Source organism: Amblyomma americanum, chromosome 10, assembly GCF_052857255.1.
Source record: "Amblyomma americanum isolate KBUSLIRL-KWMA chromosome 10, ASM5285725v1, whole genome shotgun sequence".
Lineage (NCBI taxonomy): Eukaryota > Metazoa > Arthropoda > Arachnida > Ixodida > Ixodidae > Amblyomma > Amblyomma americanum.
The window spans coordinates 36690021-36709904 of record NC_135506.1 but is presented as its reverse complement, the minus strand read 5'-3'; the positions used below and the strand labels follow the sequence as shown (position 1 = coordinate 36709904).

The 19884-nt window shown below is 42.1% G+C and overlaps 1 protein-coding gene across 1 annotated transcript in view; it reads right to left on the bottom strand.

The window, feature by feature from the left end:
• Positions 1-19884, bottom strand: part of LOC144108200 (uncharacterized) — a 224423-nt gene that overhangs the window by 185055 nt on the left and 19484 nt on the right. Inside the window, exon 2 of the mRNA XM_077641479.1 lies at positions 6855-6914. Within this exon, the coding sequence (XP_077497605.1) occupies positions 6855-6914 (60 nt within the window). The remainder of the gene's footprint in view (positions 1-6854; positions 6915-19884) is intronic.

The following is a 19884-nucleotide window of genomic DNA, read 5'->3' as shown; positions in this document are numbered from 1 at the left end:
GAAAGAGGTGCTGCAAATCCCTAACCAGACCAGGCCATAAATTTTACTCAATTGACAAACCGCGTTCACCTTCAGGAGAGTCCACTAGTGCAGTGCTTGAGCATGCAAGGAAATAAGTTAACCAATTTAATAAGGGTTTGTTGTTGTTAATGAGGGTGAACCTAGAATTTAGGAAAAAATATGCGCTTGTTAGTTGCTGAAAATATGAAGAAGGGATGCTCCAACCTACGCCGTGCACACCACTTTTTCACCAAACCCAAAAAAACCTGAGCAAATATTTTTTAAAAATACCACTTCTCTAGGAGGCCCAGCATGCTGCAAACGGCTATTAGAAAGAATTTAGGTTTACTTTATCATCTAAATGCGATGGCCTAACTGTTCAAGTTCAATTACGCGTACAACCGCCGCTGCGCCTTCACACATCGCTCGCAATTGTTCTGAATACGAGCAGTAAGTGTCATGTATACAGCTCAAAAAACAAAGGTGAAAACGGGCCCTCAGCTTCTTTTCTTCAATACAAAGCATTCTATGAAGCCATTAAAGCGCACATGCTGCTCAGAGCCAATATGCACATTGACCTTAAGGAAATTTGTACACAAGTGTATATTCCGAAAGAGCAGCTTTTTCTCAAGTGCACCCCATGTAGCATAACACCCATTATTGTGGAAATAGGCAAATTTTTTGCCAACTAGCAAACACATCAAATAATATTCAAAACAGCATTGATGTACGCCCTCCGCAATTTCAGGCACAAAGATCTACAAGGTACAAATCTTTCGAATTGCGAGTAGCCTGTGCACCTTCGAAAAAAATTTGACGACCACTTCCGTGTTAATTTGAGACATATTAGTATCTGAAAACTGTTGTTCCTAATCTGTCTCAGTGGTACCAGTAAGCATTCTGAAGTAAGCCTTAAGTAAGCGGTACCAGTCAGTATTCTAACTCTCTTGTAGTCTCTTTTTTGGAGATTGAAAAGCACACCTTGATGAATATCACTTGTTAGCATTTTGGTGTCGTTTATAGTCGAGGAATGTCAGTCGTCTTTTTTAAATTGTCAATTTTGAATCTACCCACAGACATTTGTAAAGCCCAGCTTAAAAACCCAATCATAGTTAAAGCAGAACCACTGTTTATTCAGCGATGTCATGATAAGCACCGGGACAACTGAGAATAACAAAATACTTGAATCACTACCTTACAAAGCAAGAAATTTTGAATATTTTGCATTTAGCCTCTTCTATAGTCATCACCATCATCATCAGCCTGACTTCATTAAAGTCTGTCAGTTGCCAGCTGCAGCCACTGTATCCCCGCTCAATCTCAACCAACCACCTAACTTTCTGCTGCCACCTGCTACGCTTCCCTTTACTTGGAATCCGCTCCGTTACCCTTAAGAACTAGCGGCAATCTCGGCTTCACGTTAAAAACCAATTTCTTACTCTTGATTTCAAATATGATTCATTATTAACCCACATTTGTTCCCTAAATAACTCTCTCGACTTACGGTCTCTTAACTTTACACCTGTAATTTCTTTCCATAGCACGCTGCGTTGCCCGTAACCTAAGCTGAACCCTATTCGTTAGCCTCAACAGGTCTGTCTCACAGGTGAGTGCCATTAAGATAGAGCTGTTGTATACTTTGTATACTCCTATAGTACGACAGGAATAGAGAGACTGTACTACAAAGTGTATACTGCACGGATGGACATGTCGCGTGCAGGGCACATGAGCTGAGGCAGGAAAGTCATTTCCTCCACGCGAATAATTATTGACTGTGCCGCTTACATTTAGATTAGAGCCGGGGGTTAGACGAGCTCTCAGTCAGGAATTACGACTTTCTGAACATCACCTGTTAGTACCCAGAAGACTTGTTTATGGATCACGCTCTGGGAATGGAGCAAGCCTTTTCAGTTCACAGCAAGTTTATTTCGAAACAAACTCACTGCATTGCATAGCCAAAAAGACAATGGCCGGCCGCGGTATAAGATATGGACTTGTCGCAGATTTCTGCTAGAGCAAGCTACATAACTTTACTGCTCTTGTGAAGCTTTCATTCCTCAAATGATACCCGACCTTCCTTTGTTAGTGGCGCCACCCCGTTAGAGCCCCACTGAGGCATAATTCGCACCGCTTTTTTCAGTGCAGTTCTCGTGGTGTGTTCCAGCAGATTATAGAGCATTGCATGAACACAGGACTGTGACAGAACATAGTTTCAATGCTGATCTTTTGATTGGGTTGATGGTTACTGCTTTTTTGCTCACTCATACTGAAAACCCAAACCTTAGACAAGTGAATATAAAAGCAAAAACACTGCCATACCAAACAACTTTAGGGAGTGCTTTCACATTCAACTTCATCTGCTCTGGTTTTTTGTCAAATGTAGCGAGGTGCACGACCGTGAAAACTACCCCGCGAATCCTTTTCTGTTTTCAACTATTGATTCTAATGTTACATCCCATTATTGACAAACATAGCCAACCAAACGACCCAGTAATGCAAAGGCAGACGACAAGCAGAGTAGTGCTGCTGCCTCCGCTTACGCCACTGCTGGGCTTGCAGATGGCGAAAAGAATGGTTGACGTGGGGTCACATATTTTAGGGCGGCGCATTTTCCCAAGAGGTGTTGCCGACGGCCACCCTAGCAACTGCAAGGAAGTGAGTTAAGCAGTCGTATAACGATTTGCTCTTATTAATCAAGTTCAACTTCAGAATTTAAAAAATACGTGCCTATTTTTAAAACAAGATGAAAAAGAAATCTACAACCGAAGATACGCCATTAACCGGAGTACAGTACTTTTTTTTCCCCATCACAACTAAAAAAATTTCCAGCTAATATCTTAAAACATCCCTGCCCTAAGCAACCGAAAGTGATAGCAACAGAGCTATAGGAAGTGATTTTTCTTTACATTCACCACCGCATCCAACTGTGTTGCCACGACTTGTCCTAGCACAAAATTGTGTACCCTGCACAACCGTTGTGGTTGCACCAATCGGTCAAGCTTTGAAGAGCCAAGCAGTGTGATAGGACTCCACAGCTCAAAACTCTAAAGCATTAAAAGTCCCCCAATATTAATTTCTTTAACACGCGGCAGTCCTAGAAGCCACTAAACGCACACACGTCTTGGAGCCAACATTCACATCAATCCTCTGAGGACCTCGGTAATCAAGCATACATTACGAATTTGCAGGTTTTTCTTGAGAATGCCCCACCTAAGCTAACAACCATAATTTTGATTATAGGCAGCTTTTCGGCAACAAGAGAATGCAGCAGATTTTTTTCAAAACATCAATGCAGCACATCAGCCATTTTTTTGACGAAGCTTGTCCCCGGTACTAATCTCTCTTTTTCTAAAATTGTAGCATGTAGCACGTTGAAATTGTACCTAGCTTCATAATTTTGGGAATACTAGTGTATGAATATTGAAAGTTTTGATCTGACTGGCGTTCTTGAGGCATATATTTATAAAAGATATTCTGCAAACCAGATGATGAATAGAACCTAAAACGGTTAGGCCCAGATGCCTGCCTAGGCACTCACCAATTAGAATTTTGGGTAGGCAATAGCATTCGTCCTCTAACGTAGCCATCTGTAGAGGTTGTCCAGCATTCCGGCTACATGAATGCCATCGTTAGTATTTGAGTGTATTATAGCAAACCGATGTCAATGCATTCCTTTTTGTAATATACTCAAATTTGTACATATGTACACTGATGTGTAGAACTGAGCATAAACACGCAATCCTATTTTCCACAAAGCCTAATAATTTAGCGATGCAATTATAAGCACAGGACAAAGCGAAGAAAGCTGGATATGATCAGAAAAGCGAACTTCTCGACCCACTGCTTTACAAAGCAATACCATCATTACTTACTAAAATGAGTTTAACTTAGGGTTTCCTGTATATCAGTGAAAAAGCAATGAAAACGCCGTACACTATATTGCGCGGATTATGAGCATCAAACACCAGTGCCCATCGCCTGCGCGAAAGTCGCACACCTCCGAACATTATGCTCATGCTTCTTTGACTCGAGTCGCAAGGTTGCTTTCAATTTCTGGCACAGTCAATATTTATTGACTCTGCCCGCTTTCCTTTTAGGTTGCAGCCTGGGGTGAGGAGCGTTCACGGCCAAAAATTATGCCTTTAATCCTTTTGCTGATAATTAAAACAGCTTTGCGAATGCCCCTTGTTAGCACCTAGGGAACATGAAAGATCGAGCTACGGCAGGCATGCGAACGGTTTCCGTTCCCAGCGTGTACATTTGCAAAACGTCATTGACCTTAAAGCCAAACACAAGATGATAACTTTGAAGAATTCCTGAAACTGGCTCCTAAAATAACCTTTGCAGAAGGAAAGAAAAACAGCAATACTCTGAGCGGCGTAAGTTACGAGACCCTTTGTCACAGAGTTTTAAACGAATTTTTTTCCCTATTTCCGCTAACATCTCTCTAGAGTTAACAAATGCAACATTCCCCGTCAACGCGAAAACATTAAACACATTAAACTACACGGCTGACATACCACCAGCACTCTAAATTGCCAGCCTGTGTCTGAGCTAATTTTGCTGGCCAGTCCCCTATCGCGGCATTAAAGGAAGTGTATTTTAGCTTGACTACAGAGCGTTGACCAGGCAGGGAAATAAGCTTTTACGTACCGGCCGAGGTTGGCCGCCCACTTGGAAGGGAGGCCTTGCCTTCTGAAAAGGAAGTTAATAGTATAAGGCCTTGTTCTAAACCAGCTTTTACAATTAACTAGAATCAACTGCACGCACTACCAATTCCACAGGCGTGGGAGCGAAAGCGGTGGTGCTGCGGGTGGGGCCAGACTACAGACTCTCTTAGCAGAGATCAGTGAATGCTTGGGATGTGGCTTGTTAAATAGGTATGCAACTGCTCTGGGCACAAACAGAGCAAGTCTGGAGTGAATGTTGACACAAACCGGGATGCATTTTGCTGCTCTTGGCGCACAAAATTGAGGCCACGCCCACTGAGCTCTTAACTGGCCATGAACATACATTACGAGAGGTTGCTATTTGTGGCTCAGTTGCATACAGCCTGGTTATGCAGGGTGTATCCACCCAGGGAATGAAAGCAGTCACACTTCAATCAAGATACGAGCGGAAATGGGAATGTTTTCGAGCGCTCGACTTGCCTTAGTATGCAGCATACCATCCTGGTTTGCATATGTGCTGCAGAAAGTCTTTAACTAATTAAGCCATATTACATTTGGCTATTTGCTAAAGAGGTATGGGTATGTACTATATACAGCACTGAGAAAGTGACTTTTCTCTTCTTACCATAAGTGTCCAGTATCGCAATGCACAATCATATTATACGCGTCTACCTCATAAAGAGACATATGTGCTGTGTGGGGTGCCGCTTTGGGGGCACCTGATTATTTTTTTTTTTCATTTCACTGATCGCATACTTGTGAGCTGAGCTTTTCGAGATATCAAATGGCAAAGTCAGCCTCCTGATCATGGAGTAGGCTCACTAATGTTCGCCCGTCTTGATGACCAAAGCTCGAGAGCGTAAAAAATTTCCATACGATTCTAAAAAAATGGGGTTTTGCGCTTGATTCTAACCGTCAGGATTGTCTACGTAACTTGCTTTGCATTATTTAGCGGTTTAGTCTATTTCTGCAAACTACACTTTCAAATTGGCTCTAACAAGATGAATTACTAGGTTGCAGATTCAAAATCTATCGGCCTCTTCAAAGAGTTATTTCCTTTGAAGTTGTTCTCATTGTGGTAATTCAGGCACAAGTCCACAAATGCAAAATGTTAGTCTGGTCTCACACAGTGGAATCGACAATAGTGCATACATCTAGCTAGTTTTCTCGGCGTCATCTCACTACCATCTTACACATAACATCTAGCTAGATAAATTTCTCGGCGCTAGCTCACTAAAATCTTACGCATAAGCTCCTGGGGAATGTCGTGACAAGATAAATGAGTAGCTCTACCCGCTGCAGCCGCCAGAAGAGAAAGAAACATGCGTCCACTGTGAGATGTCAGCACATGGCACAAGTTGTTCCTCACGGGCCTCAAAGCCTCAGGTATGAGTCCAGAGCCCTCTATACGATGTCCCTCACAGCCCAAATGGCGGCTTCGGGACATTAAACCACCAATTTCTGCAATTTATCCTGCTTCCTGTAGTTTTTGTATTCTCTGTGCGCTATAAGCAAGATTATCTTATTGAATTGCATAATAGTGAAGCTTCGTACACTACATGGAGTATGCGGAGCAACAACAGACAGCTACTTTCGGCGAAAAGCTCCCAGGTTTGTTTCGGTGAAAAGCTCCCAGGTTGCTTTTGTTCTCAGTCAGTAAACTGCCACTGGTGGCAATAGGTGATGTGCACACATTCCTGTAAGCAGGTTGTGATGACGTCACAAGGTCACGTGACGTAGGTGGCCCTACTACTATGTGTCCTGTGTGTCCTATGTGTCCTAGATTGATTATAAGGATTTTTTTGTAAATTTTTCGCTCTCAACCAACCACGCTGAGTACGACGTCGGCTTTTCAGTGATGGGAATCCCTTAACGATGTTATGTCAATGGAACCTCGCGAAACCACTGTTATACCGCGCAGTGAAAAATTTATCATTATGATAAAGAAACTTGACAACATGCGGCGGTTATATCATCAGTTTCATGCAACGTGTTATCTTCACAACCTACACAGAAGATCGAACGGTTATGGATGCAGAACAGGAAAAAATACTCGCGTTACTCCATGCCAGTGCCACCTGTTTTAACAGGTGTGCAAACTTCTCAGAAGATGAAAGATATATATATATATATTCTGATAACTTTACAGCTTTATTAACTGTACACAGTGGTACAAATACGTACCGCTCGCGGAATGTGAAGTCGTAGAAGGCTGTCCAGTGGTCAGCAGGGTGGAAGGAACACCTGGAAAAGGGTGAACGAAAATTTCCTGCTCAGAACAATTTGAAAGCGCTAGACAGTTTTAACGGAGCACGTACCCGAACAGCACAGGTAATTATTGGCCCAATATTGGAAAGGAATGACTTCACATTGCTTCTTCGTAGGACCAGAATTTCCCAATACATTTCTAATATTTGGCCGGCTACCTGTGCTGCTTAGGCAGCACAAATTTTGGACTAGGTTTATGTTTATTGAGGCTGATTACTCATTTTATATTCATGGTAGGCTTCAACCATGCGGTTAGCGCTTCACAGACGTTTTTCAAAAGAGTGGATGATCGTTTGGTTTGCGTTTTGTTTATGGCAATTTTAACGCCCCAAAAGGAATCAGGCCAGCCTGTAAGGGACACCGCAGTGAAATGCATCGAAAATATCGACCACCTGGGGAATAAGTGATAGCATGACGGTCTCTGTTGCCTTGGCTCCGGCATTGCTCTTACTGCTTATTATCGAGTCTGGAAGGAGAGGGGGCGGGGCTGTCGCCTACTCGTTCCATGTGTACTCCGGGTATATTCCTTCCATTGTTCATCGCTTCCAATATTCACTAGCATTGAGCCAAATTGTTCGGTTCAAAACACTATTGTTATTCCTATACCTTAGACAACACTTTCAGGCTTATCGTTTCAGCGTAGTGTGCCGGTAAAGATGGTGATGTTCACCTACCGTGCACATTCTATTCCACAAGCTTTTTTATTTTGCCCATCGGAATCTCTTCGCAACTTAGCAGCTTTCCTAACAGTTTTGTAACATAATCTAGGAAAAGTAACTCCAACTTTGAAAAATACTTGTGAAACCACTGATGATGATGCTGCTTTAATTTACAGGTATGCTTTGGGTTCTTGGGAACTCAGCTGTGCCTTCATATGTTTCCGAAAACATTTGATCGTTCGACAAATAGAGGTTCTTTGTAGCAGATTGATGCAAATTTGTCTGACAGCGATAACTTAGCGGGTTAGTAGTGATGCTCAAGGTTCGAATTCACAGGAAGAAATCAGCAGCTGTGATAAAGATTCCTTCACAGTCATCCAGACATCGGCAGGATTCAGTTTGCTAGAACCAAAATTTCTCATCAGTGGAAGAGACTTCCCCACAGTAAAGCTGGCTGGGGTTTGGTTTGAAGACAAGCTTCCTCTAACGGTGGCTACACTGGCAGAGAACTCCGAATGTTGCCCAGTAGGAATGCTGAATATCAGATCAGTGAATTGCAGTAACTCTCTTTTTAAAGCAGAGTCAGGACAAGCTTTGTAGAGTGAAATCAAGAGACGATAAGAATATTCTACAGCTGAAAACTGCCCTTGGCTTTGATGTAGACAGTACAGCCGAAGGAGATCATAGAACGAAAACATGAGCACAGAAATAGTGCAGTCTACTGTTCTAGTCAGAAATGAGCACGTTGACTGAGCTTACCGTTTTTTTTTATTTTGTTGGGAACTACAGCCTGCATTCGCAATAAGAGGAGGAGGACAAACTTCATTTCCGAAGACAAAAGTAGCAGTTGGTGTGGGGTATAGCCCCGTGAAGTGGCCTTAGCTACAGCCTATATTCGCAACATGAAATGAACTGCTAGCACTTATACACATTTCCTTTGTTCAGAATGGAATAGCTTCTGGATGGACTAAATAGGGACTATAAGAAAACTACAATTCCTAAATGGCGATCTGATCAACACTAAGTAATAAACTATAAACAGATGGGCTCATAAGAGCTTAAGTACCCACTGAAAGAATGTCTCGAGAAGAAACAGAAAACAACTGAGGTGACTGATGCAAGCAATGAGGACAAGGCGATTTCAGTAACTACAAATCAGGTGCTGTATGGCGGGACTGGCCAGATTCCTTTGAGTAGAGTTAAGCTTGAATTAAAGAAGTGCTGGAACGTCGTCCTCTGTCTTCCGAACAGAAGCTATGTCCTGCACTTTCAGATGCATTAATTTCTACAGCTACCAACTGGGTAGCTTGAATATCAAGATTCGCTTGAAAAATCCTCTGTCATGACTGGGCAGGTTAGTGGATATTGTAGTTACTTGATGTAATGACATCCATAGCTTTCTGACAATGGTCTGATTGGTAAGCAGCAGTTTCAAGTTCGAGAATATGGTGTGAGGAAGTGGGCACTTCCGTCGTTTCAATGCTAAGTTCCAACCACACAAGTGACTTCAGAGGTAAGATTACAAAGCACTCTTGCCACAGGAATTACTTTACAAAGTGGTGACGATGCACGCTCAAGTGCCCTGCTTGTGTCCTCATACTTTACGACAAGCAATACCTCTATTCAGTAGTGTTGGTTTCTTTTTTATAGTGGCGATTGCTTTCGAAGTTATGAAGTCAGCTTGCGTCCTCTTTGAGGACAGCAGAAGTACAAAAGACACGATACAGGACAATTTGATTTCAGGTAAATTCATTATGAAAATTTGAGGAAAAAATTAAAGGGCACGTGCGGCAAAGAAAACAGGTTCCATTTTGCACACATGGCATTGATTCCTCCCTCACGCATGCAAACCACAAAAACAAGCATTGCTAATGCAGCACTCAGCTTCTTTCTTCGTAAAGGTATGCTTTCTGCAGACATGGCCAAAAAATAGGCGGGCCCACACCCTTTTTACAAATCTACTCATCTTTCGGGAATTCCTCTAAGTATTTACCATTCTTCCAGTTATGTGACAATTTATGCACATAGGGCATTAACAACCAGTTTCATTTTCGTTTAATTTAGTCGTCGCACTTTTTACTTATCGTTGCTGTTTCAGCCTCCGCCATCACGATCCCAAATGTCTGTAATCTTGAAGACAAATCATCAGGACAGCACACCGAAGAGTCAGAGTGCTAATACCGCATTTAACTACTTTCGAGTGCACTGAAAAGTGATGCAATACTTCTCAGTGCAGTCTCATATATGTCGGCTTCTCCTGTGCGATCATGGAGGCAGTGGTCGAAACACTGCTGAGAAGCACGACAAAGGGCTGAAACTAACGAAAAACTGGCGGTGATGCTGTATCCATAACATAAAAGGTTTCGCACAACCCGACAAGTTCACGGGCAATTACAAAGTTTACGGTGTCTCGAGAGCTGTTCAAATGGGATGAACAGTGCCCCCGTATTGTGCAAGGAAAACACAAGAGAAGCGGTCGTAAGAAAAAGCTCGCCGGACCCTTTGTGGAATGGGCCGCTGGATTCTACGAGATACAACCTGTGAGCAAGCGTACGTAGCGAAGACTCGACATTGCGTCAAAGATCGCGCATGGGAGCGAGAGCTATCGTTATCGACAAATAAAGGCTACAATTTTCCTCCTACGTATACGCCTACATGATTGAACTGCACGGGAATGGAATGTCGATGCTTCCTACAAGACAAATCTGTAAACCAAAGAACTGAACTCATGATCATACGACCCTGCTGAACACGCATAGTGTCAAGCTTCTTAGAAAACAGGGAGTATGTGTTTTCCAGCCGGCTGGTGTCAAATATGGCTCCCGTCGGCATAAAATTTCAGCCCATCAACTTGCGCCTTCGCTCATGCACGGATCCCGCAAGCTGACGTTTTAGACCGCCAAACAGCGCACAGGAAGGAATCAACCAAGCTTCGTAGAACTATCCTGGACTCCATTGTTGCTCGTGTGTCATCGTGCCGGAAAACTGCGGCGATGCATGTTCACTGCCACTGTACCTGTTAGAGCGAAGAGCTCCTTGTGCGAATGTGTTTCCTTACTATTGAAGACATGTATTATTCGATTCCATGTGCACTACTAGAGGACATTATAGGCACACGTTTTGCCCTCAGAGAGCCGCCAGCTAAACACATTCTCCGGTTCTTGCTTGTGCGGTTCAACGATGCATTCAGTGGGCGCACAGTGCCGCGCGGCAGATATCTCCGCTGTAGCTCTGCCAATGCCAGTTTGCAGTGGGGGGACCGCGAGAGACTACTGTACAGGTTCACCGCGAGCGTTCTTGCAAGGTCCACTAAGAGTGAATATACCATGGCAGGGAAATGATGGTAGATAGAAAAGGGACAGACAAATTGTTCATTGCATTTAACTTCGAAGCAGGACCAACATGCACATACAACACTCTGCTCGCCATACCAGCTATTATTAGCTTGACAAGAGCTCATACTAACAATTGCTCCCTGACGATGAAATTTAAGAGCAATTATTCCTGATAAAACTCATAGGACAAACTTTCCGGAAAAATTAAAAAAAATTAACGATGGCAGAGGGTAGCAGAGTGGACGACAGTAAAGTGCAGGTCTTGTGCAACGCCACGAAGAGCCACAGAGATTGGATTATTCATGTTCGAAGAGACATTTGAAAGCACTGCATTGTGGATTATATATGCATCTTATGTAAACCGTACGCTTCAAAATAAAAATGATGCTCCCGTTCCCATTCATACCCTTTGCTTCTCAATGTGGAGTATTATTTAAGCCACCCACCATAAAAATAGCCCTGCCACTCGCAGGGTACACGTTTTTTTTTTAAGAAGGGACAAAAGCTGCACCACTCCAATTGCAGTCTGAAGGAAACATTGGGGTGGGGCAAAAAGTGGCACAAGTTTACAAATTGACACCTTCATTTCATTATTCACAACTACCAAAAAGGCTAAATTGTTTCCCAGAATGCTAGTATAATGTTATATAATACGAGAAGACAAGCACATAGCAAATCTTAATGTTTGAAATCTCACGTTTTGCCTCTACATGCTGGCCAAAACGAGACCGTACAGCTCATAATAATGTGCCATTCCTAAATCAAATTATTACGGCTCATAAAATAAATTTATGCCACAATGACTGCATCCACACCTCGACCACCTTAACGAGCGTATTCGAGTAACAGAAACTGAACCCACAGCGAACCCGTAACCATTTTGTTTCATGGCCCAATACATGGCGAATCTATATCTGGTCATCGGTCTACCCGATATTTGTTTTATTCTGTTTTAGTGCTGTAGTTGTCGGTGCTTCTCTCAGCCCTGTTAATGAACATGCGCCTTGGTACGACGAACAGCACGTGAAGAGGAGATTTTTTTACTGTGATTTCAAGCCAGAGCGAAAGAGTTTGCTTGCTCATTATAACAATGATGTACAAGGCGTTGTTCATGACCATCGGATGACTGTGGTGCCGAGGTTCGCAGGAATTATTATGAAGGCCTTGCATTCCATATCTAGTCCCATTTCATATCTGGTCACTATTAATTGTTGCGGTTTCCTACAAGAGCCCCAGAATGTTTCATCACAACAGCGCTGTTCGCATCTCTATAGTTTATTACCTATTTTCTTTGGTATTTTCTGTCTATCATATACTATACCTGGATAATAAGAATAAAGCTTTAGGGCAAGGAATAAATTTTGCGTGCGTCCATGCTGAAAGTCGCAGCCTATTGTGTTGACACACCTGTGGACCGCTGCTAAAACACATTCTTCACAATGGCAGGCTTAAATTATTCTGAAAGGTAAAATGTTAATGACTAATTGCAACACCTGATCAATTACGCCTTATCCAGGAGGTAAGATTACTTGAGCTTCACAGTACTGAAAATATGACGTGCAGGATTCCGCGCCATTTTCTGAAGTCCGGAATCCTTAGACATTTTTTAATTGATAGGCTAGAGTGAAATAGTGTCCTCGTTTTTTTTGCGCAAATTTTTAAGTTAATGGTACATACTTCAGATGCTAGCAAAATCTATTTTAATCCTTGTCCATCAATCGTATCGAGTAGTTAAAGCTTATTAAGAGCCGATGGGAAACATGTGCAGATATATTGATCGTCAGTCGAAAAATTGCATTCATAATCCACTTCACAGTGAAAAGTGCGCTTACACAGAATTTATGGGTAAGCATTCCCTAATGCTCGCTTCGATTTTGGGATGCGATCCATCCAGTAACATTGCAGTGGGCGTCAATTTAATTGCACGATTAAAAGCTCGCGGGCACTAAGCATTAATATCGCTTTTTTGCACCCCCGAGTTTTTCTTAAATTTCCCATACTACGAGGCCATCCCATCTTTCACGCATATTCAGACAGAATGCCCCATATTCAATGAATCCCACACAAATAAGCCTGCACAATACACCCAACCATTCATCCTACCTCCCTCAATAACTGGCTCGCTGCCCAAACCAAACCCTGCATTCCTACTCTTCAGGTGTTCGTCCAACACGTCCGTAAGGTTTTTTTCAAGGCCTACTAGATGGCCACAGTACAGAGAAGCCCCAGACAGAGGCTGAAAATTCAACACATTTTATTCGGTTTCTTAACAAGCATTGTGAGCGAGTCACTTTAAAACCGTACCTTCTTGCTTGATGGGAAGGAATGCCTTCGCTCACTTCAGGTGCACGTAAGCTGGCACAGACTCGGTCACATATCCGGGCTCACTGCAGGTGCGAACACTGCATGAAATGCAGTCAAATGTGTAATAAAACGCGTACGTAATGCGCAATGAAATGCATATGCATTGGATGACAAATGCACCAGCTCTGAATAAAGGCAGAACTGCGCTTAAGATGCAGTTATAGCTACAATTTTATAAACCTTTCCAACACAAGATGCCTGTTCTCGGAGGACATGGGAGTGCAAAGGAGGTGCCTAAGTGTTAAGCACGGACGAGGACGTTTACGCTGATGATGTCCTAGTGCTCACCTTTTTCTCTTGGCACGTACTACCGTCTTTACATTTCTGCATATTATTGTTTTAAAAACAGGTATTTCCTGCCGCACACATTGTACGCACGCAGACAGAAATCGCGCTGTGAAAGGCATGCAAGCAGCTTCCGTACGCAGTAAAGTTTTGCAAAGAACCCTCATTGAATTTCATTACCAAAAACAGCGGTAACTTAAAAGATTGTCTGAAACACATGCAACGAGTAAAAAACAATGGCTAACCTATGGCTTAAAGGACAGATATTTTGAGCAAAAAATTTTTATTGCGAAAATTATTTGGACTATTCTTGCAACCTTATATTCATGCAGAGACAACTAATGCAACACTACCTGCCAAAGCGACCACGTTGCCCTATAAATAAGCCGCCTATGCCGGAGCTCGTCTTGCTTTTCAGTCGCATTCACCACGGCAGTAACTAGAAAGGGTTGCTGCAAATCACTCGCCAGACAGGGCCATAACTTTTACCCACATGACAAAGCACGCTGAGCTTCAGAAAAGTCCACCAGAGTGGCGTTTCAGCCTTCAAGGAAATAAGTTAACCAATTTAGTAAAGGTTTTTTGTTAATAATGAGGGTAAAACTAGAGTTTAAGAAAAAATATGCGCTTGTTAGTTGCTGAAAATATGAAGAAGGATGCTCCAACCAAAGCCACATAAACCACTCCCACCAAACAACTCGTAAAGGTCCGAGCAAATATTTTTTAAAAACGTCACTGTCCTAAGCAGCCCAACGTGCTAGGAAACAGAGCTTTAGTACAGTTTTTTTAGATTTACCTTAACATTTAATTGCGTTGGCCTAACTGTTCGTTCAGTTATGTGTACCACCACCGCCGCGCCTGCACACATTGGTCGCAATTGTTCTGAAGCGCAACCAGTGAGTGTCATGTATACAGCTCAAAATAGAAAGATGCAAACATGCCCGTAGCTTCTTTTCTTCAATACAAAGCATTCTATGAAGCTACTAAAGTGCACATACCACTCCGAGCCAACATGCACATTGAACTTCTAAAGCCATTTATACACAAGTGTATATTCCAAAAGAGCAGCATTTTCTTGAGTGCACCCCATGTAGCATAACACCGATTATTGTGGAAATAGGCAAACTTTTTTGCCAGCCAGCAAACGCATCAATTATTATTCAAAACAGCATTGATGTACGCCCACCGCAATTTCAGGCACAAAGATCTACAAGGTACAAATTTTTCAAATTGCGAGTGGCGTGTGCACCTTCAAATTTACACGACAACTTCTAAGCTTCTAATCTGCCTCAGTGGTACCAGTAAGCATTAAGTAAGTGGTAGCGGTAAGCATTCTAACTCCCTTGTAGTCTCTTCTTTGGAGATTGGAAAGCACAACAGCTCGATGAATGTCATTTGTTAGCATTTTGGTGTCGTTCATAGTCTAGCGATGTCAGTCGTCTCCCTTTTGTGAAATTGTCAATTTTGAATGCACGCACACAAATTTGTATAATCCAGTTTAAAAATCTCAATCACGCTTAAAACAGAGCCACTGGTAATTCAGCGATGTCATGATAACCACCGGGGATACTGACACCTGACGTGACTACCTTACAATGCAAGATCAAAGCACGTGGCGATCAAAGCACGAGGTCTCGTAGTAAAGCTGTCGCTTCGAAATGATCACTCTGACTGCAGCTCTTTCCAATCTGTGTTCTTACACACAACACTTTAAAGAAGATTTGCAGCTACTTACGACAGAATATCAGGATAATACAGATGAGGAGGAGGAGGAGCAGGATGCAAAGAAATTGAAGAATGCACTTCAGTGTCTTCTTTTCCCTGCATTGCAACCGATCAAACAGGCACTGCTGTAATCGCTTTGCAAGGTGTTTTTCCTGCGCGCGCAAAAATATGCATAAGCACCGACTGGCACCGGACATTTGAAAGCCCAGACAGCGCCCCCGACCAGTCAGGCAATAACCTCGGCCTTGCAATGCTCACCACAACACAATTGCATATGCACTTACTAATGAGTTGTTCTGTGAGCTAAACATAACCAGCAAATCTGCATAAAATCATTCCTGAACGTAAAAACGTTTATGGACGCTACTTTTGGAAGATTTCATTCTAACAATCAATATATTTGCAGATCACCCGAGGGAAGTCAACTGTTTGATCCTATCGATGGAAACACTTTAAAAGAGTTTTCTGCCTTGACGAGGAATGGACCATTATCTTCAATATTTGCTTAACGGTGTCTTACAATTTTCTTCAACTTTTTTCTCCAAGAATGTTGGACATGGGCGCGCCACATCTCAACTGTTAGACCACTTCTTGCACAGTCCTATGCCAGCTTCGGCCAGCCTTTACCAGAAGACTTCCTAATTTATCTACGCACTAGTTTGATTTATCGCCGTTTTACTTTTCCCAGCTTATAGCATCCATAAGGTACTCAACAAAAATTCTATTTCGTCCAGCATTCTGTCTCTAACCAAACACAAAAAATTTTTTTGCAGAATACTACCCATACTTCGGCAGCTAACTTAAGGGACTAAGTCTCACATACAAGCTGAGGTCGCTAAATGCAGTGTATGTACTTATGAGTTTCGAGATCTAGTACCAGTTTCGACATCTAATTTAAAAATATCTTCATATTCGCACGTTATAATTGCTAATTCCCAAATGAGTGAAACAATGTGTAAAAATTATACCAAAACAGCAGAAATGCTGGAGATACACACTAAAGTTATTACGAGAAGTTATCAAGCTGTTTACAATGTAAATCTCAAACGTTGCAGTGTACACATTATACAGAATTTTCAGAACCTTTCCTCTTACGACAAAACTACCTGCCATATGTATCCACAGCAGCCATGCTTGAGATTGTTCACTTGTGTTGCCTCGGAGGGCCACAATACTAAATAGGTGGCTGGGATTATATTTGGTAGCACTGAACCACAGCTTTCAGTACCTCCACTTAAAATCATAAAACCATTTACGCCCTACAATAACAAGTTTTGAATCGCACCATACGTAACAGCACTGCGCAAAGCGCCAGTAAAGCGATGCTTAGTTACAAGGTTGCTTTGATGCCGGGGTTAATACAAGAAATAACTTACTGTACATATTTTACTTATGTCTCCTCCTCATCTGAAGGTCAAAAGGCAACCAAAAAGGCTATTTTCTTTTGTATTCACCGCATTCTGCCAAAAACTGGGATGTCTCCACAGAAGCTGGTTATATGACCCGCTTATATACAGTAATACGAATATTCAATTCACATGATAGACTATATGAAAATCGCTCTGCTATTCATACCTCTTTCATATTGGTATTAATTCCTTATAGCTTTTATGATTTCCATTCAGTATCGCCGATGCGTCTTATTGGTTTCATACTTAAACCCTAAAAGGTTAAACCCTTTATTATCATATTACGAGAAGGCCACTGAGCAGAGCAGGGTAAGGAAACTTAGGGGCCATTTAAAAGGTGTCTATTTTTTGCGTGGTGTTCATCAATGGCATTTAATGGAAATTCTTGTCTAGGGAATGTTACGTATAACTGCTAAAGCTCCAGTAGCTTTGGTTTCGCCAAGTACTTTTCAATTCTGTCCTAGGACCACAAATAGGTTGTGCACTGGTCCGTCGTAACGCCCTCCTGCCACAGTAGCCAAACACTAACTTCTTCCCGCGGAGCCACGTTTCAGTTGTGCATTGTGATCCTTTCGCCATGACGCCTCAATTCACTAGAAGGATTCCATTCCATCCATTTTGCCCTCTGCCCAGAGTATCAGACGGCGATAAATTTGAGCTTTATTTGAAGTCCCCTCGTCTGCAGACATCGTTTGAACTTGTTCTACCTAGCAGCCAGTGACAGTAAAATACGCAGCTGGCAATATAGATGTGTAAAAGTTCCCCGAGTTTTATTTCATCATTATACACAACTCAATCAGGTAATTAAATCGCCCATTTTCTAGGAGTCAACATGCACCCTTTATGAACGTTTCTACACAACTCTTGATTCGAAATTCGACGTGTTTCCTTTTAACACAACACGTAAGATTTCAAATAAAGTTTTATTTAGCATCCAATGACCACACGAGTAGTAACTGCAATAAACTCTCAACATAGGAAAACAACCGATGGCTCTTTAGAGTAGGAAATTATTTCATGAGAAGGCGAGCGTAGCAGGGGTGGCATAAAGTTTGATGGGAGGATGAGATTAGATGTTCGCACAAGCCCAGTGGTTGGGCCTGCAAAGTGAGTTAAGCAGTCTTATAACGATTTGTTCTTATTATTCAATTTCAAAGTCGGAATTTAGAAAATACGTGCCTATTTTGAAAATATGATGAAAAGGAAATCCACAACCAAAGCCACGCCATTAAGCGGAGTACGGTACTCTTTTTGCCCGATCATAACTAGAAAAAGTTACAGCAAATAATTTGAAACAACCCTGCCCTAAGCAGCCGAATGTGGTAGCAACAGAGCTAGAGGAAGGTTTTTCTATTTACATTCACCACAGCATCTAACTGCGTTGTCACGACTTCTTGTCCTAATGCAAATTTGTGTAATCTGCATGACCCCTATGGTTGCACTCATCGGTCAAACTTGCTGTGAAGAGAAAGCAGTGAGTAAAGACTACACGGCTCAAACAGGTGAAGCTTTAAAAGACCACCAAGATTACTTTAGTCATTATAGGGCAGTATAAGAAGCCACTGAAATGCTCACATGGCTGGGAGCCAACATGCACATCGATCCTTTCAGGACCTTGGTACACAAGCATACATTACTAATAGGTGGCTTTCTCTCGGGTGTGCCCCATCTAAGCTAACAACGATAGTTTTGGAAATAGGTAGTTTTTTTTTGGCGACTAGCAAATGCAGCAGATATTTTTCAAAACATCATTGCAGCACATCGTCCACCATTTTGTTGACGAAGTTTGTCCCCGGTTACTAATCTCACCTTCGAAATTGTAGAGGCAGACGTTTCTTCTAAAAAAAATTTGATGGCTCCTAGCATGGTAATTTAGAGAATTCTAGTATTGAATATTGAAATTTCTAATCTGACTGGCGTTCTTGAGGCCTGTAGTTAATAATAGAAAAGATATTCTGCAAACCAGATGATAAATCACGCCTAAAAGCTTTTGACCTCTGCCGTAGTCTTCTGTGGAGATTGCCAAGCATTCTGGCTACATGAATGCCGTCGTTAGTATTTCAGTGTGTTATAGGCCACTGACGTCAGCCCGGTTTCTTTAGTGAAATAGCTTTGTACTTATGCATACTGATTTGTAGAAGCCAGCATAAACACGCAATCCTATTTTCCACATAACCTAATAATTTAGCGATGCAATGATAAGCACAGGATATAGCGAAGAAAGCTGCATATGCTCAAAAAAGTGAAATTCTTGACCCTCTTTACAAATCGATACCACCGTTACTTTGCTAAAATACGTTTAACTTAAGAGGTTCCTATAAATTGGTGAAAAAGCACAGAAAATGCAGTACACTATATTTCCCAGACTACGAGCCTCAAACACCGGCACCCATCATTTAGGCGAAGAAAGTCGCACACCTCCATACAATATGCTCATGCTTATTTGAGACGAGTCGCAAGGTTACTTTCGTTTGTGGACCAGTCAATAATTATTGACTCTGCCGCTTTCCTTTTAGACTGCATCCGGGGGTTAGGAGCAAACACTGCAAAAAGTACGCCTTTAATAATTTTGGTGCTAATCGGGTAGCTTTACAAATGCCACTTGTTAGCATCTAGAAAACACGACAGATCAACCTATCACAGGCTTGGGAACGGTTTCAGTTTCTAATGTGTAGGTTTCGAACACATCATTACTTCAAAGCCAAAAGGCAAAAACTTTATAAAATGCCTGAAACAGGCTCGTAAAATAACCTTTAGAGAAGGAAAGAAAAACAGCAATATTCTGAGCGGGATACGTTAGGACAACCTTTGTCACAGAGTTTTAAACGAAATTTTTTCCCCATTAGCGCTAGCATCTTTCTAGAGTTAGCTAATGCAACACTCCCCGTAACCGTGAACACAAAAAAATTAAACACCACAGGTGACAGACCACATGTACTCTAAAGTGCCCGCCTGTGCCTGAGCTAATTTTGCAGGTCAGTCCCCTTTTGCACCATTAAAAGAAGTGTATTTTAGCGCAACATCAGTGAATTGACAAGGCAGGGAAATAAGTTTTTACGTACCGGCCATAGTCGGCCGCGCGCTGCTACCGGACGTCTGGCCTGCAAGAAAGGAAGTTATTAGTATAAGGCCTAGTTTTAAACTCGCTTCAACACCGACTATTTAAGAA